The sequence below is a fragment of the Lissotriton vulgaris genome, chromosome 1_1, assembly GCF_964263255.1.
Source record: "Lissotriton vulgaris chromosome 1_1, aLisVul1.2, whole genome shotgun sequence".
In the NCBI taxonomy this organism is placed as follows: domain Eukaryota; kingdom Metazoa; phylum Chordata; class Amphibia; order Caudata; family Salamandridae; genus Lissotriton; species Lissotriton vulgaris.
The window spans coordinates 1,935,196,055-1,935,217,719 of record NC_141685.1 but is presented as its reverse complement, the minus strand read 5'-3'; the positions used below and the strand labels follow the sequence as shown (position 1 = coordinate 1,935,217,719).

Here is a 21,665-nt window from a genome sequence, read left to right as displayed (position 1 = left end):
CAATAAAACGGGTAAAAAGACTGGTAGTTTTCGTCACTTTGTGTTTTACGGTGTTATTTTCATTTACTTGCCCATGAGTGCCTTCATAAAGCAAACATGTATAGAACCTTTGGATTCAATAAACATGAAAATATAAAATTTTATTTCATGATAAAAATTACAAAATTCATAATTTGACATTCGGATTGCTCCGTGGCATAGCTCGAACCCCGTTTATGTTAAAAGAAAGTTGCCCATTGAAGCAAAGTACCACGGCTAACTACAGTGAGCTACTATGGCACTGTGCTCCTGCCTACCCTTCAATTTCTTATAGGCATTCAAGGTAATGGCACTTATCGCTGTCTCATAACTCAAGCAACCATATTGAAAGGAGCACTCCAGAATATTCATTCATGATAAGTGCACATTATGGGAATTGAGCCCCAGTGGGCATCCCCCATGAGTGTCTTATTTATAAACGGCCCTTTCCTAAGTTAAAACCATGGGCAATGTTTCTTACACGGAGTAGATTCCCTTCATGAGTCTCAGATAGTCTTTCTAAGTTCATGACATTCTATGTTATAGAGATTAGCCCAAGTGGGCATACACTGTAAAGTTAAAACCTCTACGGATCTATTCTAGCTCACACTCACATTCCCAGTCAATACTAACTTCTATCCCAAAATTATATACCTAAATTTACAAAATATACAGGTTAAAACCAAATATCAGCGAGGCATAGCAGCTATTATCACATGAATAACATTTTCTTATACTTTTTATCATAGGTGTGTATAGAAGTCCTCTTCCATGTTCAATCCTTCAGGGGTCTTAGTATTGAGCATAATAATGTAATTATACTCTAGTCTCCTTAGCCTCTTTACTCGATCCCCTCCCCTCTCACTCAATGGGACTGCATCAACCACAAAGTATTCAAGGCCTGTTGGATCTTTGCCATGATAGTGCTCAAAATGTCTGGCCACAGGATAAGTCTAGTCCCCATTCTTGATGGCTCTGACATGCTGCAGGATTCGTTTGTGTGCTGGCAGAATTGTGCTGCCTATGTACCTCAGGCCACAAGGCACTGAAGCATGTAGACAGCAAAATCCGTTTTAAATGTAAATTGTCCCTTGATCTTCCTGGCGTTGGGTGAAAACCTCACTGTATAATTAGAAGTGTTCTTGCCATAGGTGCAAGCCTTACATTAGACACATTTTATAAAGCCATCCTTTCGTTTCATCCAGCTTTTATTTGAGGCTTTACTTTGTATTGGTAACATATTGCTGACTAATGATTGCTTTAATGATTGGCCTTTCTGAAGGTTATGAGCAGCCTATTTTTGACCATTTTCTTAAGTACTGGGTCGTTCGAAATATTATGCCAATGTTTTTGTAAAATTTTCCCCAATTCAATATGCTGTCTGTTGTAACTGGTAATCATTCTGCACTGATTGTCTTTCCCTTCACATACTTGTTTAGAAGTTTTACCTTGTTAAAAAGGATGTCCTCCCTAGGCTTGTTACATGCCTTATAGATAGCCGTACTGATCCAATCTTGGGTATACCCTCTTTCTATAAAACGCCCTTTAAGGCATTCCAGTTCTAGTTCCAAATCCTGACTGTTGCTACAGTTTCTTATGGCTCTCAAATATTCTCCATAAGGTATGCTTCTTACCAAGTTATTAGGGTGGAAGCTATGGCATGGAGGAGAGTATTACCATCTGTCGGTTTACGGAATAACTTTGTCTCCAACTGGCCCTTGCATACATACATCAAGGAAATTTATGGCAGTTTCACTTATCTCACCGGTCAATTTTAAATTCAAATTGTTGTTTTGTAAGCTGCTAACAAACTCAAATGCTGCCTCTTTCAACCCTCTCCATACCACAAAGAGGTCGTCAATAAAACGGTACCAAAACCTCACGTTGTCATGCCACTCCTTGTGCCACTGCGTCTGGACCACCTGCTCCTCCCACCAGCCCATATGCAATTTAGCATAGCTGGGGGCAAAGCAGGTGCCCATCGCAGTCCCACACAGTTGGTGAAAAAGCTCACCATTGAACAAAAAATAATTGCTCTCAAGGCACATCTTTGTAATTTTCAATAGCATTTGGGTGTGATGCCAAAATTTCAGCGGCCGCTGACCTAGATAAAATTTAATGGCTTTCAGCCCATCTTGATGTCTAATACTCGTATAGAGTGTCGTGGCATCAATTGTTAATAATAAGTAATAAGTTTCCCATTTCAACTTATAGATCTTCCGGAAAAAAATCCCCAGTGTCCAAAATGAACGAGGGATGGGGTTGCTTACCTTGGCATCGAGCCCCAGTGGGGTTAATAGTGTCTTTCTGTTCCCCAGAGGGCAGACAGGAGGCTTGTCCCTATAGGGGAAGTTGCCCCAAACTCACTGAGTGGTAGAAAATCCACGTGACACCAGGGATTTTGCCTTTGGGGCAAAATATTGTGTTGCATGTGTTGCACTCTGGCATCCCCCACACCCTGCGCCACCCTACCCTAAAAGGGACAAACCAGTCTTTTTTCCCTCCCAGGTGCAGACAGGAGGTGTGCCCTATATGCCCTAAGGAGTAGAAAGCCCACTGTATGGCAGACATATATATTTTTTAATAAGAATATAGAGTCGGTCTTGCTCATCGACACATCAGGCCCCACCTTCGCTTCTAAAGCCTCAAGAGTCTTCCTGCTTCCCTTCGGACTAAAGCATCCCGTCCAATGGCAAGTAAGGGGACATTTGATTCCTTTGGGTGCTGTTTTTACATGTGGGCCAGGAGAGTGTGGATAAGTCCCACATGCAATAGTGGATATCTGCTCTTTTTGGGCTTGGGTAGATTCCCACCTGGAAAAACCTAACAAACCCAGACAGTTTTGAAAACTAGACATACAGAGGAGTCCAGGGTGGTGTGCTTCACATGCATCACACAACATTTTCTTACTCACAATGCCCTGAGAACCTCAAACTTTGACTAAAAACACTTTTTTTTCTTTCAATCCTATGATGTAAACTTCTGAAATCTGCAGGGAGCCGCAAGTTTCCTACCACAGAGCATTCCCTCATGTCTCCGGATAAAAATGGTACCACACTTGTGAGGATGGGCCAAAAGAGCTTGGCACAAAAGGCCCTAAAGTGCTACTTTGAGAGAACAGCAATAGGGGTGGCTGCGGGATTTGTGACCATGCTCGGCTGCCACCCATGGAAACATACTAACCGCTGTCATTTCTAAAAACTAAACAACCAGAGGATTCCATGATGGTGTGACTTGCATGAATAGCATAAGGTTTGCTTACCCACAATGCCCTGCAAACCTTAAACCGTGCCTGAAATTATGCATTTTCAATACATTTCTGTGATGGAAACTTCCGGAATCAACAGGAATCCTCAAAATTCCAACCACCCACCATTTCCCCAGTTGTGCCTATAAAAACGTTGTGCCACTTGTGTTTTTGGGCATAGTGCCCGCAACAGGAATGGATCAAAACAAGATTAATGGGAGTCCCCTCGCAAAGGCTCCCATTGACCTTGGTTTGATTCATTCATGTTTGAGTTTGAGGTGTGTAAGTGTTTCTGGGTAGATAAACTTGGTGAGAGACATGCAAGTCACTCCACTCTGGATTCACCTAGGTGTTTAGTTTTAAAAAATGTACAGGTTTTCTAGGTTTCCCAAGGTGCCGGCTGAGCTAGGGCCCAAACTCCATAGCTATCCACTTTGCAAAAAAAGGGTCAGTTTTGAGTAGAAAAATGTGATGCATCCATGTTGTGTTTTGGGTCATTTCCTGCCACTGGCACTAAGCCTATCCACACAAGTGAGGTCCCATTTTTATCTAGAGGCTTAGCGGAATGCTGGGTGGAAAGAAGATTGTAGCTCCCCACAGATTCCAGAGCGTTCCGTCACAGAAATGTGAGGGATGTGTGCTTTGCTAGTCAAACTTTGAGGTTTGAAAGGGATTCTAGGTAAAAAATCTTGTGAGAGCCACACAAGTCTCCCCAACCTGGATTCCCCCTGGTGTCTAATTGTAAAAAACATATCATTTGACTAGGTTTTCCTATGTGCCCACTGAGCTAGGGCCCAACATCCACAGTTACGTCGTTTGCAAAAAAAAGGGTCAGTTTTGAGTGAAAAATTTGATGCATCCTTGTTATATTTTGGCCCATTTCCTGTTGAGGTCTCTGGCCTACCCATACAAGTGCGGTAACATAGAATAGTAGAACATATGTTATTAAAAATTGGATGTAGGCCAGTGTGTACAAAAGAAGACATTTTGAAAAATATCCTTCAAATCTATGCTAGCGCGGATACCTACAAATTCCGAGATGCACAAATAAACTCCATACTGTGTGCCCATTTCTGAAATTCATAAGTTTCCTTGATAGTCATTTTTCACTCTTCCCATTTCACTATGTGAAATGGTTTATACACGTTACACAATGAAGAATCATTCTACGATGCAGCTTAGTTGTTGGCTCTGGGTAGTGTTCACGGAGACCTATAAACCATATACAACTCCACACCCAGAAGAGCTTTGGGGAAGTAATGGTGTTCTGCTTTTGTAACTCACCCATTGTGAGAATAAGTTACAGATGAAAACATTGTCACAAATGGCCATATTTTTCAACTCATTTTCAATATTTCTTTATTTCAACAGTTAATTTCTTTGGGGAAACCTTGAGGGATCTACACGTGACCCTTTGCTGTATTCGGAATTTTGTCTACTTTTCAGAAATCTATAGCTTTTTCCCATGAGTTTCATACTGGTTTCTACCACAAACTGGAACTAGATTGAGAACACAAAAATAGGAATAAGGAGATACCTCTTTAATAAATGCTAAGAAGTGGAAAAACATTTTTTTATTCAGCTCTGCATATTCCTGAAAGCTGGGAAGAGTTTGTTGTTGCCATTTTAAGGGACAAAACAGAAACTTTATCCAGAGCACTTTTTTCCCTAAAAACTCAATATTTAGCTATATTTTGCATATTTTCACTGTCCTCTCAAGGAGAATCCACAAACCCTGGGTACCTTTAGAATCCACAGGATGTTGGAAAAAAGGACGCAAATTGGGCACGGATATCTTATGTGGGAACAAGTTATGGAGCCCTAAGTCCAAACTACCCCAAACATAAATAATGGGCCAGCACGGATGGGGGGGGGGGGGGGGGAGGAGTTGAGGGGTTAAGGACTGTGGCGAATAGAGTGACCTGCAATAATAATAGATTGTCTGGCAATGTTTTACTTCTCTTGAATATTCTGCAGTTTTCCCTCGAACGCCGCTCTAAATGTAAATGCATGGACTCAAGAACAGACCAGGGCTGGACTGGGAACCGAAACTGCCATGGCAAACTGATCGGCCGTCCCCTCTGTGAGGTGGAGGGGGGGGGGGGGGGGGGGGGGGTGCGGCTGAGTTGTTTGGTGGGGCCGATTTCGCCCGATTTTGTTACAGTGGGCCGATATTGCCACCCCCGGTAACGAAAACAGCCCCTCAGGGCCCTACAACTGTCCCCCACTCTGGCAGCCCACCAGTGAAACGCCCGGTGCTCGCTACAGCCAGTCCGGCCCTGCATCAGACTAACCGAATTATACCCAATCTATTGTGTACACCTGCCCTTCATTCAAAGCTATGTGCACCCTGCATATATTACTTAGGCTGAACTATTAGCAGACTTGCATATCTGTTCAAAGAACCGCTTCATTTGTCATTTTGGGAAGCAGTCAAATTTCCGTTTCATTTTGTAAGATGAATTCGTTGACATGCCCTTGACGTTAATAGATCACCATAATAAAAATATTCAGACTCAGTGAAAAGTGACAAAGTAATAATCAAGGTTTTTGAAAAATGTTACATCATTTGTGCAGCCATATTTGAACCCACAGCCCACACACATTCAGTTGGCTTACCAGGTTCTGTACCATACACATCCGCTCACTTCGGAGCTCAGCTACCAGCCCATAAATATCCACAAAGTCATGATGGTTGATGTGCTGGGCTAGATGGTCCAGTGCCACGTAGAGGCCTGTTCTCCCCACTCCGGCGCTGGTACAAAGAGAGGAGGAGGCAGGTACAGATTAGTGAGATGTGCAAGATAAACCTTCAGTGAAACAGAGCTGCTTGCTACCTTGTTCTCACTGCAGTGGCATCCATGAAAATCTGAAGCAGATCACCGGAATACACTCAGCACACATTCATAATGCAGCATTACACGTGTGAAGTGGATGATCTCACTCTGAGTCAGTCCGCCACTGAATATCAATTTCCAGAGGCTCCATACTGTGGTCGGATAAGGATATCCTTGGCGTATGCCGTGGCTGGGAGTGGGGTCTGACCTTTACTTTCTGGAACCAGCGAGGCATACTCACTTGCCCCCTCTTGAAACTATGTCAAATATGGTGCTTCTGAGCAGAGTCATTTCTTGTTGCACAAATGAGCAAATATACCATGCAGTAATGAAGGCAGGAATTTACAAAGCATGACACAGAAGAAACTTCCAGACCTGTAGTCACACAATCTGCTTGTGTCTTGTTTGTTTCTATTTTGGGGAGGTTTCGGTTGTGCTAAAAGGCACACATTCTGTGATAATTCAGATTTCACTCAAATTAACGCCTTTCCATCTAATTTCTACGTTTGTTTTTCGGCAGTGGTTTTAGGGTGTTGGTCTGACTAATCTTTTAATGTCTACCATTTGCAGCTTTAAATGTGAATATGAGCTCATACCCATAAGACCTAAAAACGTAGGTAGAGAATGCCTTTGGGTCACTATCAGTCAGACATAGATTTATTGATGTGTCTTCCTATTTGATCAGCCCACAGGAATATAGTAAAGTTTTACATTTGGCTTTTGCAGTGATGGTTGCAAAAGAATAGTACTATTCTGGGATGGAGCTTTCAATACCACCACACCTTGCCCATGCAATGCCACAAGCTGCAATTCCCTCGCGATACCTTCCCAGGCATCAACAGTCTATTGTGGTTCTTTACTTTGCTGTGCACTGTCGCTATTTGACTAGTAAACCCATTGGACTGTGAGGAAAATTCCTTATGTAAGATGGACACAATATCAAGACATTGATGCACATCTTGCACGAGGGTATTTCCCTAGAAATCCAAGAAAGGGGTTGGGGGGCATCCGTATCATCTTGACTGTCTTAAAGAGTCTCTCGGCTGTCATCCTGTTCTCTACCACAAATACCTAGTGCACACAGCCACCAAACTAAGTGCATACAGGAGGAAACTAGCCTGCTGCTGGAGGCACTGCTGGATGGGACCTTAGCAGCGAACACATGCTGCCACTATGTACTGCCACTAATCACAACCTTTTTGGCCTGACGTCAGTGTGCTTAGTGCACCTGCCTACTGCCTGCTATATACAAGCACCTGGAGTATCACTTGCTTTCCCTGTCATAGGACCTACATTTGGTATCTGAGAGGTAGACATCTAACTATCCCTGTTGTTGACCATTACTGACAACTGCATCTAACAACCTTCTGTTGCCATTCTGTTCTCTATCGGTGGTGATGGACTGCCTGTTGCTAATGCTAACTGCAAATCACCTGCTGCAATCTAGTGTTTGCCTGTTAGTACCAAGCACAGTCAAGGCTATGAAGCACCTGTCAGAATCTAGACTCGGATTTTAACCTCTGTGTATCTTTCACTGGTGTTAAAAGTCTAATGTATCGCTTTGTGCCTATTCATAGGCCCTTTTACACAACCTTCAGTACAGCTACTTTGCACTTGCAAATGTCTAGTATTATCGATTAAGTGTTTCAAGCAGGGGTTGTCCCCAGTAAGAGCCATTGCCCAGTTACTTCAAATTCCTGACTTTAACCCATCTAAGGCTTTTTAGTGGTGAGTGTAGAATAGTTGCTGCAACCACTGACCATCACCACCCTGCACCCAGTCTGCTACTGAGAAGAAAGTCCCCCACCCACATACCTCTATAATTGGGGCAAGAGGAGGCTCCCTCCAATATTAGGTATGAAGTAAAGATTTGTGAGTATAACACAAATGTGAAATTGTATTTAGCGTTAATAGGTGATGTGCACATCTGAACATGCACTAAGGAGTTCTCAATTTTGGATCAAATCTGTGCATAAGGACTGTGCTGTTTAGTAATGGTTTAAAGCGCAATGGGCTGTGTCAAAAAGTGGTAACCACAAGAGTAATCACAGCTGTACATTCATCCACCCACTCTCATATCTTAAGTACTGAATATCGGCACCAACAATACTATGGTACAAGAATTTCGAGGACAGACTATCGAGGGATGAAATCTTGAAAGGTAATTGCATCTAGGGAATTATAGATGTACTATTGCTAACTACATATCTATGCATCTTCAAGATATAGATACCACATATGTACATTTAAGTGGAGTTAGTTATATTAAAAAATCTAGACTTACCTGTTGATAATTTATTTTCAACATTCTGTCCTCGTTATTGTGTCCCATCAATATTGTGGTTTCATATTCAGGGGGCTCACCCACTTTCATCTATCGATCTATCGATCTATCTATCTATCTATCTATCTATCTATCTAACTATCTATCTATCTATCTATCTATCTATCTATCTATCTATCTATCTATCGATCTATCTATCTATCTATGTGCGCATCCCCCAAACAGTCATCCATCCATCCTTGTGCTCACTAACTTATTCTTCCTTTCATGTTCTTACTCACTTATCTAGCATCCATCATTTTTCCAGTTACTCCCTCACACATCCAATGATGCATTCTTTCTATCATCCATGCACTTAGTCACTCACCAATTTTCCACCCTACCACATACATTTTACCTTCTCCACAGTGCTTCTCTCACTGCCCAGGCTGACCACCGTATCACTGCCACACACTCTGCCTTTTCCCATTTATCCATTTATGAATTTGCCCAATAACCCTGCTCATCTATCCATGAACTCCAACGCCTATCTATACGTTCACTCACTCTTCAATCTGGCACTAAATCACTCACCGATTAACTGACCTTAGCTTATACATGATACCTTCTCCAGATTATCCCTAATCATTGCTCTTGCTATCCACAAGCTGTTCTTGCCCCTTCATCCGTTCAAGCAGTCACCAATTCATATAGTTACCCATCCTTGCACTAATCTCACCCATGTCTTCGTCCCTCAATAAACTTGGTGATTCAGTCATTGTCTCTTCTCTATTTTATTAATCTTATATTCACCTATTCACCCATCTACACAACTACACATGAAACCAATCTGTCCCAGACCTATTAGATTTGTCAATTCTTCTTTATTTAAAAAGTTGCTTTTCTCCTCTACCACTCCATATGCTTCTCCACCATTTACCCGTTAAAAACTCCCTGTTTCATCCGCACATGTTTTTTGTTATTTTGAGCGAAGAGGAGGTAGTCACTTCTAGCGCACTTTTTATTGTGCCTCAACCCAGAATACTTTGTAAACAAAATCGTACTCGTTTGCAAATTGTTAATTTTTTAACAATAAAATGGATACGTTTTCATTGAAAGTAAGTTTCTTTGATGTGATCAAGCTTCACTAACTTGTAGTGAGAGAAAATGGACACATGCTAGGTTCATTTAATTTTAATTTTAGCTCTTAGCTCCGATTGGCTGTGTTCTAATGATCCTCTGGCACGTTGAAATGACAATTGCATTTGATCTTCTGCTGTGCTGCTTGCTATTTTTGCATTAAACACTAGTTTACAGTGGTAATGGACAGCACAAAATGTATTTTACTGCAGTTATAACTGCAACCTTAAATCCTAGGGTAATACAAATCCTTCCAGTTGCAGTACCATTACTGCTGCATCATAGAATTACCCTTGTAAACTCATCAAAAGGAGACCACCACCGTAGTGCTATGAATTAAAGTGGTATCCCAAACTTCATATAGGTGTACACAGATTGTGCACAAAATACTTGCTCCTCCTTCAGTGTGCTCATTTGATAGACTGCGAGTCTGAGTTTACAGATTTCTATTCTGAAAAAGATTTAGGGGCAGATGTATCAAGATTCCATTTTGCGAATCCTAAATAGCGATTTTTTGCGAATCGCTATTTAGAATTCGCAAGATGGAATGTATGTAAAAATTCGTTATTTTTTAGCGATTCCTTAATATTCTTTATTTGCGAATTCGCATTTTGTGAATTCGCAAATAAGGAATAATTTCCCATGCATTCCTATGGACCAGGAGGCCCATAGGTATGATTGTGAAGTAATTCTCAAATTGTGAATTCGCAATTTGCTAATCGCAACTGAGAATTATTTCAAGGGTGCAGAGGTGTCTCAAAGACACCCTGCTGCACCCATGAAATGTACATGTGTGTGCATATGGTGCACATACATGCCCTATGGGCATGTGTGTGCGTCACATGCCACCTTAACAAATGACAAATTGTGCTTTTTTAAAAGAATTCGCAAATTACCATCAACAACAAGTTGGTGGTAATGTGCGATTTCTTAACCAAAATTTGCAAATTGATATTGCTACATACATAAAATTTAAGGAATCGCAAAAATTGCGATTCCTTGAATGCTATGGCAAAATAAGGAATCACAATTTTTTGCGATTCCTTAAATTGCAATTTTTTAATACATTCCAAAACATGCAATAAGGCTGTTTGCGATTCGCAAAGGCCGAAATTCTGCGAATTTCGGCCTTTGCGAGTCGCAAAAGGCTTGATACATCTGCCCCTAAATTAGCTGAAATTGTTATTTTTGCAAATTTCCATGAGAGCTTTGATGTGATATGTAGGTGACATGTGAGGCTTCACAAATTAGATTCATACAAAAAGTAGTATGTTGGAAAGTTCAAAGACATGCTTATATTTATATGCTGCAGTCACTTCTACAGCATACTAGCCACATGGGTCCACCAATTAGCCGCAGTGGTTCCTCCATTAGGGTGGAGGAGCGTCTCCGACCCTGCTTCCAGGGCAGCAAAAATGATAAATACAATGGTAATAAAATGATCTTATTACCATTTTATTTTTCTGTGGGCCAACCCAAGCCAAGTGTTAGGGCAGGGTGGGGCCATTGAATTTCATTGGCAGCAGGGAGTAGTGGTGGCTAGTAATCCAGTCTAAAGTGCACGTCACTTTGGCTGGCTGTTTTGCGATGGCTAGCCTGACATGCGCACTTTAAACCTCTCCAACCCAAGATGTCTTAGGCACCTGGTTAGACAGTAGAAACAGGCCTCCAGTGCCTGTATGAGCACTGAGCAACCCTGCTCTAAGCAATCCTATTGCATCTCTCATGCTGGTTAACAGTGTTTATATGGACCATGATTGAGAGCGTAGGTGTTTTGCCTAAGGGCATTCCTGATTCTTAACAGTGCCCAAAATCTTGTCCACCACTTTCAAATAGAAGCAGCTGCTATTGCTAACTAGAAAAACCAGAGACTAATTAATAAATACACAAACTTACCTGCAGTGTACCACGATGGGTGTGTTTTCATGTGGCCTGTTTGCTCTTATTAGCTTTACAAAATGTATTAAAGGTGTTGCACTTTCTGGCACGCCATGCTCCGGCCATGATGTAAAGTTACACTGACGAACTATCATAAAATCTCCATGCTGAGAGAAGTAAAGAGAGTAAGGAGTCAGTGTCACTGAACTCAGTTGTTACAGTAAAACAATGTGCAGCGCATACTTGGACAAGTATAGAGTAAACACTGATCGCATAGAGTTCCAAACTCTTAACAAACCATAATTTTGGTAACTAAAATGCCTGGGAAGAACTTTAAAAAGTACGATCAGTACATCCTATGCCTCCTCTATCTTTTTACACTCCAAATCGCAGAGTGTCCGGCCCCTAACGTTTCTCCAGGTCACCAAGAGGAGGCATAGGACTCATTGCCCCTGAACTCTTCAAATAAAAAGACGACTGTAGCGTCTATGTGAAGAGTCTCTACTTCAACACAAAACAGAGGTCAAATAAATGCGAAAGTGATCAAATATCAGAAGGGAGCAGTGACGTATCGGCCCCCAGATTCCGAGGCAGGATAGTAGGGATGTACTGATCATACTAATTAGAATACACAAACGCAGTGCATATATAAATATAAGTCCATACTAACAGAAGCCCCAAACGATGGAGTACCTAGAAGTTTTCTTCCTTAACCCCTTCGCTGCTCATGACGAGCTCAGCTAGTCATGAGGCACAGTGGAGCTGTGCTTATTTCGAGCTGACCTTGTCATGAACAATGGGATTCTAGTAGGAGCAGTACAGGAGGGGAAAACCACTAGCAGCCAAGGTGTTAATAAGAAGGATTTTAAAACGGGGGCTATACTACAAGGTTTACAGAGAGACTTGCAAAATTTGTTGTCTTGAAAAAGATGGAACATTAACAAAACCCATCGAAACGCATCAACGCATCACTTGCATAATCCATGGGAATAATAGGATCTGTAGATACTAAAAGAAACAGTGTATCCAGGCCTAGTTATTAAATTGCTCCTTTGGATATGTTTCACGAATGACAAAGTATACTGTCTAAAAACGTTTTCTCTCTTTTTATGTTATGTTATTTTTTGTAATTTTACTGTACCATATGTATGGTGTGTTTTTTAAACAAATCGGTTTGTATGAATTTGGTAACATTGTATATGTGATGATTTTTGATAAAATATTGCGATTTGTAAAAGGCTTTTTAAATAAAAAGAAGATTTGTGTTAATTTTTGGAGTGTCATAATATAAATGATTTTTTTTCTGGGGAAATTTATTGCATGGGCTGTACCATTGTGGTTATCTAAAGAGTTGAGCTTTGTGTCATTTATTCTTAACATATTCTAAGGGATTACCTGTTTTTTTACTTGTTAAGAGTACCCCATTCCCTTGGTTAATACAAGGGGTCCCTCTCTTTTTTCATATATGAACTGTGATGTCACTTGCATACTGCCTAACATCGTTAGTCCCCCACTTCTATTTTTTAGGACTTGTGCCCTGGATAGAAGAAACCCGATTACATTTTGAGACACCCAGATAATTTTCTCTTTCTTTTGATAAAGATATCTGAAGAAAATTGAGGCCTTAAACTTGTAAAACCCAGTCCAATAACTGTTTCTACACCACTTGATGCAAAAATATATTTCTACAACCAAACGAAGCGAATGCTTATATGAAATGCTAAATTTGCAACGAAGTAACAAACTTCAAAGTTTTCAGTGGAAATTTTGACATATGTACTAAGACAGGTAACTGCACAGACAGCCTGCATGCTCCCTGAGAACCTTGCTAAAAGTTGATAGAAGAACGATGCTACAACCTCTAGAGGAGGCAGTGTAACCCACAGCACTCGCTTTTCATTGACTTAGTCTAAAGGTATCATCTTTCTACTAGAGAGGTATTTTTTCCTATTGAAGTTGTATAGGAGAGGTAAAATGGGATTCTGCATATCTTAGAGGCTTTTGACATTCAGAAGCCTTCTGGAGCTAGTAACTTGTATCTACTGAATAACATGTTTTTACCCCAGGACAGATTGTTGCATTACAGAGAGCTAGCCAGTAAGAAACTGTTTATTTCCACTTAAGGTCGTGGGAGGAAAGTACCTTGGTATACACTTTGGTGTCCGAAATGACCAATGGGATGGGGCAATACAATCACAATTTAAAGGATCTTTATCTTTTTAACGGAATACTGTCATATAGGTTTCCTTCCAAGATAAAGGAACTAAATGATTATCATTGTCAATGTGACAAAGACAGTAAGAGAGGGACCAGAGTTGAAAAGAAGATCTTATGAAATTCCACAGGGATTGAATCTGGAGCAGCCACTTTTCTTGATGGAAGCCTCACTATCGCTTTCCTTAACTCTTTCTCTGTAATGGGGGTTTTCAAAACCTAGTACTGTAATTATCTTATTTATCTTCACTTCTTTAATGTAAGAAAGCCTTTCAGATCTATTGGGCTGTTGATCTTCTAGATACAGTTATGTTATGTTATGTTATGTTATGTTATGTTATGTTAACAGGGGTTTTATAATGCGCACAGCTACTCAACTGAGTGTCCCGGCGCTGGGTGAGTGAAGACTAACATAAGAGGGAAGGGGAAATATGCAGGAAAGCAAAGTGCTCAGAATTACTGCTGAAACAGCCATGTCTTAAGAGCCTTTTTGAAGGGAAGTAAATCCTGCCGTAGTCTCAGAGCAAGAGGTAGATTATTCCATAGTTTAGCCACTTGGAGCTGAAAGGAGAGTCCTCCTATTCGGGAGCGCTTTACCTCTGGAGTGCAGACTAGCGCCAAAGAGGCAGAGCGAAGAGTGCAACGAGGATGGTAGAATTGGACTCTCTTTCTTAGATAGGGGGCTCCACCGCCATGTAAGGTCTTGAAAGTCAATACAAGGGCCTTAATCTGTATCCGCTTGCGGAACCCTAGCCAGTGGAGAGAGTTCAAATGGGCCGGCACCCGAGTCCTGGGGCCAAGAGATAGAATAGTCCTAGCCGCAGCATTCTGCACCACCTGGAGGTGGGTAAGCAGATACTCAGGGAGGCCAAGATACAGAATATTCACATAATCCAGCGGGAGCCAATTAGGGCCGGGACCACAGTTTTCCTGTGTGGGATCTGAAGTAGAGGCAGAAATTGTTTAAGTATTTTCAAAAAGCTAAAGCACTGACCGGCCACAGTCTGAAGCTGTAGCTTCATGCTCAGGGAGTTGTCCGATTGTACACCTAGATTTTTTACGGACAAGACCGCGTTAGCTGGAGGGTGCATATCCGGAGGCCACCATCTCTGCCAAAAGTGTTTCATGTAGTACTCCTGGAACATGGAGATAATTAATGCTTTATCACTTGTAATAATACCCTGTGTGTCTTGAATTTGATGCAATTCGTTGTGATATGATGATATAATTCTTTGCTGACTGCACCTTTAATTTTAAAGCCAGAATGTATCTCATATTCTCATTATTCTAAAAATGTGTCAGCCAAGTTTGGTGAGCCCCGTCCCATAATTGTTTTTGAGCAGCATTTTGGTAGAGACAAGCTCATTCATTAGAAACTCTTGGATTGATACATCAACATGGTTAAGTATAGGGCACGGAAGCTCACTGTCTATCATTATTAGAGATGCTCGTAGCTGATCAAAAATTGACCTTTCCTTCTTACCTGTAGTGACTGCCGACGACTTACTTCTTATTACAGCCTTTAAGCAATCACATACAGTAGTAGGAGAAGCTGAGTATCTATTAATTGAAATCCGAAATCACTTTTGTCATATAAGCTTAGTAAAGGAGATCTGTTGATATATATTTTCTATCAGAGGTCCTACATCCATGAGTTGGGGGGATTGAATGTATCTTCCTGAATATATGTAACAATAATGAGTTATGACCAGTTACTACCTACTGGTGTAGCTGAATCGATGTGTGTGAAGAAAAACTTTGTGACACTAAAAACACATCTATCCTCGAGTGCCACTTATGTCAGTCCGAGTAAAAAGCAAATCCGAGATATGTGGGGCAGCAATTTTGCCAGAAACCTATTTATCTTCATAAAGACTTAAGGTTACGAAAGGCTGCTCAGGGCTATTGCATGCAATGGCCAGAAGCTGGACCCATATAATCCTGGCTGTGTTCAACAGTAAGATTAACGTCACCACATACTCATGCTTTTACATGATACAACATTTACAATCTTTTAGCACTTAAGATAAAAACTTTAATAGTAAATTTGTTTACTCGACACTATTATCTTTTACACATTTTATTATAACAATCTTTTCTTATTATTTTAAGTCTCTATTACATACAATGAAAGTCTTAAAACAGATATAGGCTTTATGACACTTTGTGGATATGCTGTTCAATGCTACAGTCAAAGGAATCACACGAAAGAAAATCTGAATGGACAATTGGCTCCAAAATACATTTATATTGCCCTCAACATGCTGCCACTTTGTTGCAAATTACGGATACAATTTACCTTTTCAACCTTTAGTTCTCTGACTGTCCAGTCCAGCTGAACATCTTCAGAAAGTTTAGTCATCACAATATCACCAAATACTGTCACCGGTTTATTGTCTTCAGGCCAGTACTGATGGCATCTTATCTGAAGTTTGAAGTAGAGAAGTTTCGTTAACAATAATTAGAAAGCTATGACATATATTGAATATTTTGAGATTTGTTCTAACTACTTACTCTTCCCTTTTCAAAACATTGTGACAGCATGACTATGGTTTTTGCTTTTGTCTCCCAAACCATTCTCCAGAAATCTCCCACTGTTCCAGACAAAGGTCCTTGGGTAGCAATAAATTCATTTGGACAAATGTATCCCTAAAAGGAACACGATAAAATGTCAGTGGGAAGTATTGAGAAAATATAGAGTGTGCAACATGCTTCTCAATCAAGATGACAAAATGTTAGGTAGCCCATTACCATACTTAGGGATTTAATTATAATCCAACATAGGCGCTGAATCACAATAAGAAATCATGTAAAGTTGAGCAGGTGTTTAATCTTAAAAAATGTGTCATTCTCTTCCCCTTTAAGCGCATTCATCAATGTTATCTCGCTTTGCAATCCAGACATGGAAATATGAAATATATTACACTTTATTTACATTATGTGCCATACACCCTAGAAAGGATACTCCCTATACTAAATATATATTGCAAAATGAGAATATACAGTTTTCACATTGGCATTTGAAACATGGTGGAGCATTCTCCAGTCGCACTACTGAGAACACCATTGGGGATTCAACCCTAAGCTCATAAAGACATCACTGGTGTCACTTCATATTGAATATATATTATACCTCTAGAACCAATCAGATTTATCAAATATATTCAAAGCATGTACTTCATTAGTTTAGTATTCTTTAGGAAATTGTTTTGTCAATCTTGCCCTTGTCAATTTGTACACTAAATAGTCCATTAAGGTAATTGTCGTATGTTATAATTCGTTTCATTTTTCAATAATCTGCAATATTCATCCTGAAAGTACTTATTAACTTTTTTGGTAACAGAATATCCGATTTCTACTATTGTTTTTGAGAGTCAATATGTTTTAGAGGTTGATTGGCTATGAGATTCTATGACAAGATTTTAGGGAGCCAATGAAGCCTGGGCATAGGGCACTCTATTTCTGCATTCGTATATGTTGTCAATAAAGGTCCGACTAAAATGGTGTAGGTGTTTTTTAAGGTATGGAGTAATATTTAGAAAAAAATCTGATATTATTCAACGTATGTGCTACAACCTCTTTGTGACAATCCATGTCCATCAATTTCTCAGAGCGATACAAAAGGGGATGATGGACGGAGCGTTTGAGCAAATCAAACACTCACCCCCAGTCAACTGATCTAGGTTTAATCCATCACCATTCTTTAGCTCATTCAGCCACCCCAGTTCAGAATGGCCATATGCAAATCAGTCTGACCCTGTGCCTCATGGGAACAGTCCAGCCTGAACTGCCAAGCCATGTCTTCCCTGGACCGGAAACAAGCTTCCTGGGACCGGTTTCGGATTCATAATCCTCATCAGCCAGGCTATCTTGAATCCAGTGGCCAAGTGAGCAAGGGACTCACGTCTGAGCATACCCTGCCAACTTAGGGCGAACAAAGTGATACAAAAGGGGATGATGGATGGAGCGTTTGAGCAAATCAAACACTCACCCCCAGTCAACTGATCTGGGTTTAATCCATCACCATTCTTTAGCTCACTCAGCCACCCCAGTTCAGACATGGCCATATGCAAATCAGTCTGACCCTGTGCCTCATGGGAACAGTCCAGCCCGAACTACCAAGCCATGTCTTCCCTGGACCAGAAACAAGAAGCATGGGACCGGTTTCGGATTCAATTTCTCAGGGCAGCAAAATGATTCACTCGTAAAAAAAAGAAAAAAAAAAAACCATCCATGGGAGAAATAGTTTATACCAGGGACATGGCTGGTATCTTCTTCTAAATACTAATGTTACTCAGAATTTCAAATTTACCTTTAGGATTATTTTCAAATACAGCATGTCATTTCATCTGTTTGCAGAGGGGAGGCTATTTTCAGGTTGTCAGTGACATTCTCCATTATTAGCTAGTGGAAGAATTATTTTAACAGATAATAATTCCATATGGGCAATTCAGTTTTTGTTATGCTTTGGTTTGACATTTCACCTTTCTGGAACATTTTAATGCATTCCTGGTCTACATGTTTTTCCTAACATTTAAATATTCCCTAGCATTTTTAATAATTCTAAAAGTGGGAAAAGGATTGTCAAGACTGCCTGTCAGATAGTCCCTGGGCAGCTAGGGGGTACTAGGACCAAACTGTAACAGTTGTGTTCTCTCACAATTGGTGTCCTTTCACTGCAGAGACCTTAAATGGCAATCCAATAGCACTTTTTTACCACTTGATTCCAAGTGTGGCGGGATAGAACACTCAAAGGTTCACTCAGGGCAGGTGTTGTAGCCTGAAGACTCAAATAAGCCATAAGTAACATATAATGGATTGCTGTCCAGTTAGTTATTTTACTCCTGAAAAGAAACCGTACTTCACTACATGCACTACTAAATCCTACACACACATTTACAAATATGTATTCACACTGGCAGGAGAAAATGCATATGCTGACACACTTAGAGAGCCTCAAAATCAAAAGAGGGTATAACCCCCTCAATCTTCCCTACACCCCCAGTAATGGAGGCAGTTTGAACAGTCTGTGCATGAGGAAGCTCTGAACCCTAAAACCATAATGCCACCCATAAGCCTAACACAACATTGTAGGTGTGAATAATAAAAGTCAGGCATATTATTGTCAGGGTGTCACCACAATGATTTAAGGCAGAATTATAAGATGAATAGACAATGCAATCAATATTAAAACATTTCAGGATGGTATCACCTTTCAAATATATTCAACGCTATGTGGAATATTTACAGTTATTAATTAAAGAAAGATTTCAGTGTTCAATATTAGGCATTGCACGAGTCTTTTCTCTAAAGTTACACTTATTGCAAAACAGTCTCATAACCTAAAACAAAGGTCTCTACACACTAGTGCCATAAGGCTGAACATGAACATTCCAGCTCTAGAAAAGGTACCCAAGGTCACTTTTTTATGCACCTAAACACAAATACTCCTAACATTTTCAAAATGTGTGGGGCTCCTTGTGGGAGGCGTAACAGTCTCCTGGCAGCCTACTGAGCACCATTGAAACCCTACTGGTGTTGCCACTGTCCTCCTTTGGCCACAACAAGGAAACTATGGTCTTACGGGGGCAAGGTTTTGGGTCTGCTGAGCTGTCCAAAACACTCCCTTTAATGTAGCTATGGCCATCAACTTTTAGTTTTCTCTTTTACTCCCCGCCTCACACTTGAGGGATATTTTCTTTCCAGTGCTGGACACTCAGCATCCCACAAGGGTGCAGCCCGGGTGGCTTCCCACCCTCCTGGCACTTGCTTTCTGGTGGCAGAGCTGGCTTTCTCTTCCCATCTCACCTGGGAACTGAAGTACCAAAGTACAGGCAGGAGGATAGCATGGCTTCTTATCATCCGCTCCAGGATGGGAGTGTACTATGTGTCTATGCCAGCCTGGGAGAGCCACCTCTCAGAAATTGGAAGGGTCAATCCTTATTGCACAAACAGGGAATAAGTAGAACATAGAGAACTGGAAGGTGGTGCTTAAAACAGTAAACTAGTTGTATAGTTTAACACTGCTCAGATAGGAGACCCTTAACTCCAACTTCCGGTCAGCACAGGCCCAACTGCACTAGAAGGAATGCAATTCAGTTATTCATTGTCTAAGGTGATATGCTATCACTTCTAGTTCGGTCACTTGGCCTGCCCATCACCTTTGTTTTGTTTTCCACTTACTTGGTCACTCAGATTTGTTCGCTCTGGTAATGTAGGCAGGTTATTATTCCTTCTCCATTTTCTCTATCGACAGGCACTAGCTCCCATGTAAGTGCCTTTTACCGTTTTTTTAGAAATGTTCAGGGGCCTTCTGCCATGATCATCATAGTATTGGTATGTGACCAATCTCTAATTGGTTCAAGCAGGGACCTTCTGCCATGATCATCAAGAATTGGTATGTGACCAATCTCCTGGTGGCTCAGTGGACTAATGCATCCACTGCAGGGGCCTGTGTTTGACCTCATGGTCACAGGTTCAAATCTCAGTGAGTCCGCTCAGCCTTTCATCCATCCGAGGTCGATAAAATGAATACCATTGAGTTGGGTAACATTAAACATCTGTTATTCAGCGCCAATAGACCTATGGGTGAACGTGTGCTTTTCAAATACACATGTTATGTTCACTGCTCTACTAATGTTCTTATATAATGTGAGATATATGCGTTACTTTGTTATATGGGCTTCTAAGGTTCGTTTGATCAGTACTTACTTTTCAGACACCATCATTCACCACAAGGGAGGTTTCTGATATCCAGTACATCATATTAATAGCTCATGACAAAAGTCTCTGAATAAATATGTACACACCTTGAGAATATCAATACCTGACAGGAAGCTCTCCAAATGGCACCATCAGAGGAGTTGCAACATAGTTGTGTTTCTTTATCTCACTCACTCATTCCCATTCTTCCATACAAATTCATGGAGCTTACTTGTTGAACCATTACCATTCACGATGGCAAAAGGAGGGTTGGGATTTAATTTGAATTCAAAGCTATTTGGTCTGTGATATTCCACACCTCATGTGCCACTTTAGGCTCTCCCAGGGGTTCAGTGATGCTGTCACTCCCAGAGCACTGTTTTCTCCCTAAACACTATGGGCACCTCAGCAGGGGACACCACACACATCTGGGCCTAGTCAGGGCCCTGGGGGGACACACTCAACCACAGGCTCACTGGTGGAGTTTTAAGGAACATTTGGCACACTTATATTTTCCTTGGCCTGTAGTATGGGCCCACTGGGCTACCTGAAAATGAGCAGGCTAAATAAAGTCAGATTACTCTTGCCCCAATGGGCCAAATTTAACGAGGCAAGTTGCATTTTCTACAGATGGAATGCTGTAGCCACCTGGAGTATTTATTCCAGACCTCCTGGCTTCTTACAAGCTGTTTGCTTTGCAGTACACTCCCTCAATTGAGCACCTGTCCTCCTTCCCTCTAGCTCTTCACAGCCTGATGATTAGGCTTCTTGCCCCCAGTACCCAGAACCTGCTCCTCTTTCTGGCCTTCTAGTAATTATCCTTGAGACTCAGAAGTAATCCATGACAACTGAGATGGATGGTCCTCCCTGCCTGCTGTTCCCAGGCCCCATAACCTCCTAGCCACTTGCAGGGCCCTTGTGTGTCAAGCAGGTTTCAGGTGGTTCTCATTTGGGGGTCACCGCCACAGAAGCAGTCCACAGAAGTTCCAGGAAAACCCTCTCCTCCGGGGTTCCCAGCAAGCCCACCCCACTACTGTTCCCTAGAGGGAGTTGGGAGGCCAGTGCCACCGGTCCTGACACAGTCCACTATGTCCCATTCCATTTATGGATAATTCCATAAGGTCAGGTCAGATCAAATGTTTTTATAGAGTGCAACTTATCACCGCAAGGTCTCAAGGCGCTTGGGCAGAGAAAAACAGTTGAACAGTGCAGAAGAGATGTTTCAGGCAGCGGCAAACCTCATTTCGGGAACAGCCAGGTTTTAAGACTAGCACGGAAGAGTTTGTGTTCAGAAATGGATAAAAGGTGTGGGGGGGGGGCAGTTTATTCCACAGCCGAGGGGCCAGATAAGAAAAAGCGTGGTGGC

The 21,665-nt window shown here is 41.3% G+C and overlaps 1 protein-coding gene across 1 annotated transcript in view; it reads right to left on the bottom strand.

The window, feature by feature from the left end:
* PTPRQ (protein tyrosine phosphatase receptor type Q) overlaps positions 1 to 21,665 on the bottom strand; it is a 1,452,710-nt gene that overhangs the window by 59,538 nt on the left and 1,371,507 nt on the right. The window contains exons 62-65 of the mRNA XM_086919596.1: positions 16,112 to 16,246; positions 15,897 to 16,022; positions 11,402 to 11,550; positions 5,885 to 6,020 (exon numbers count right to left, since the gene is read on the bottom strand). Of these exons, the coding sequence (XP_086775722.1) occupies positions 5,885 to 6,020; positions 11,402 to 11,550; positions 15,897 to 16,022; positions 16,112 to 16,246 (546 nt within the window). The remainder of the gene's footprint in view (positions 1 to 5,884; positions 6,021 to 11,401; positions 11,551 to 15,896; positions 16,023 to 16,111; positions 16,247 to 21,665) is intronic.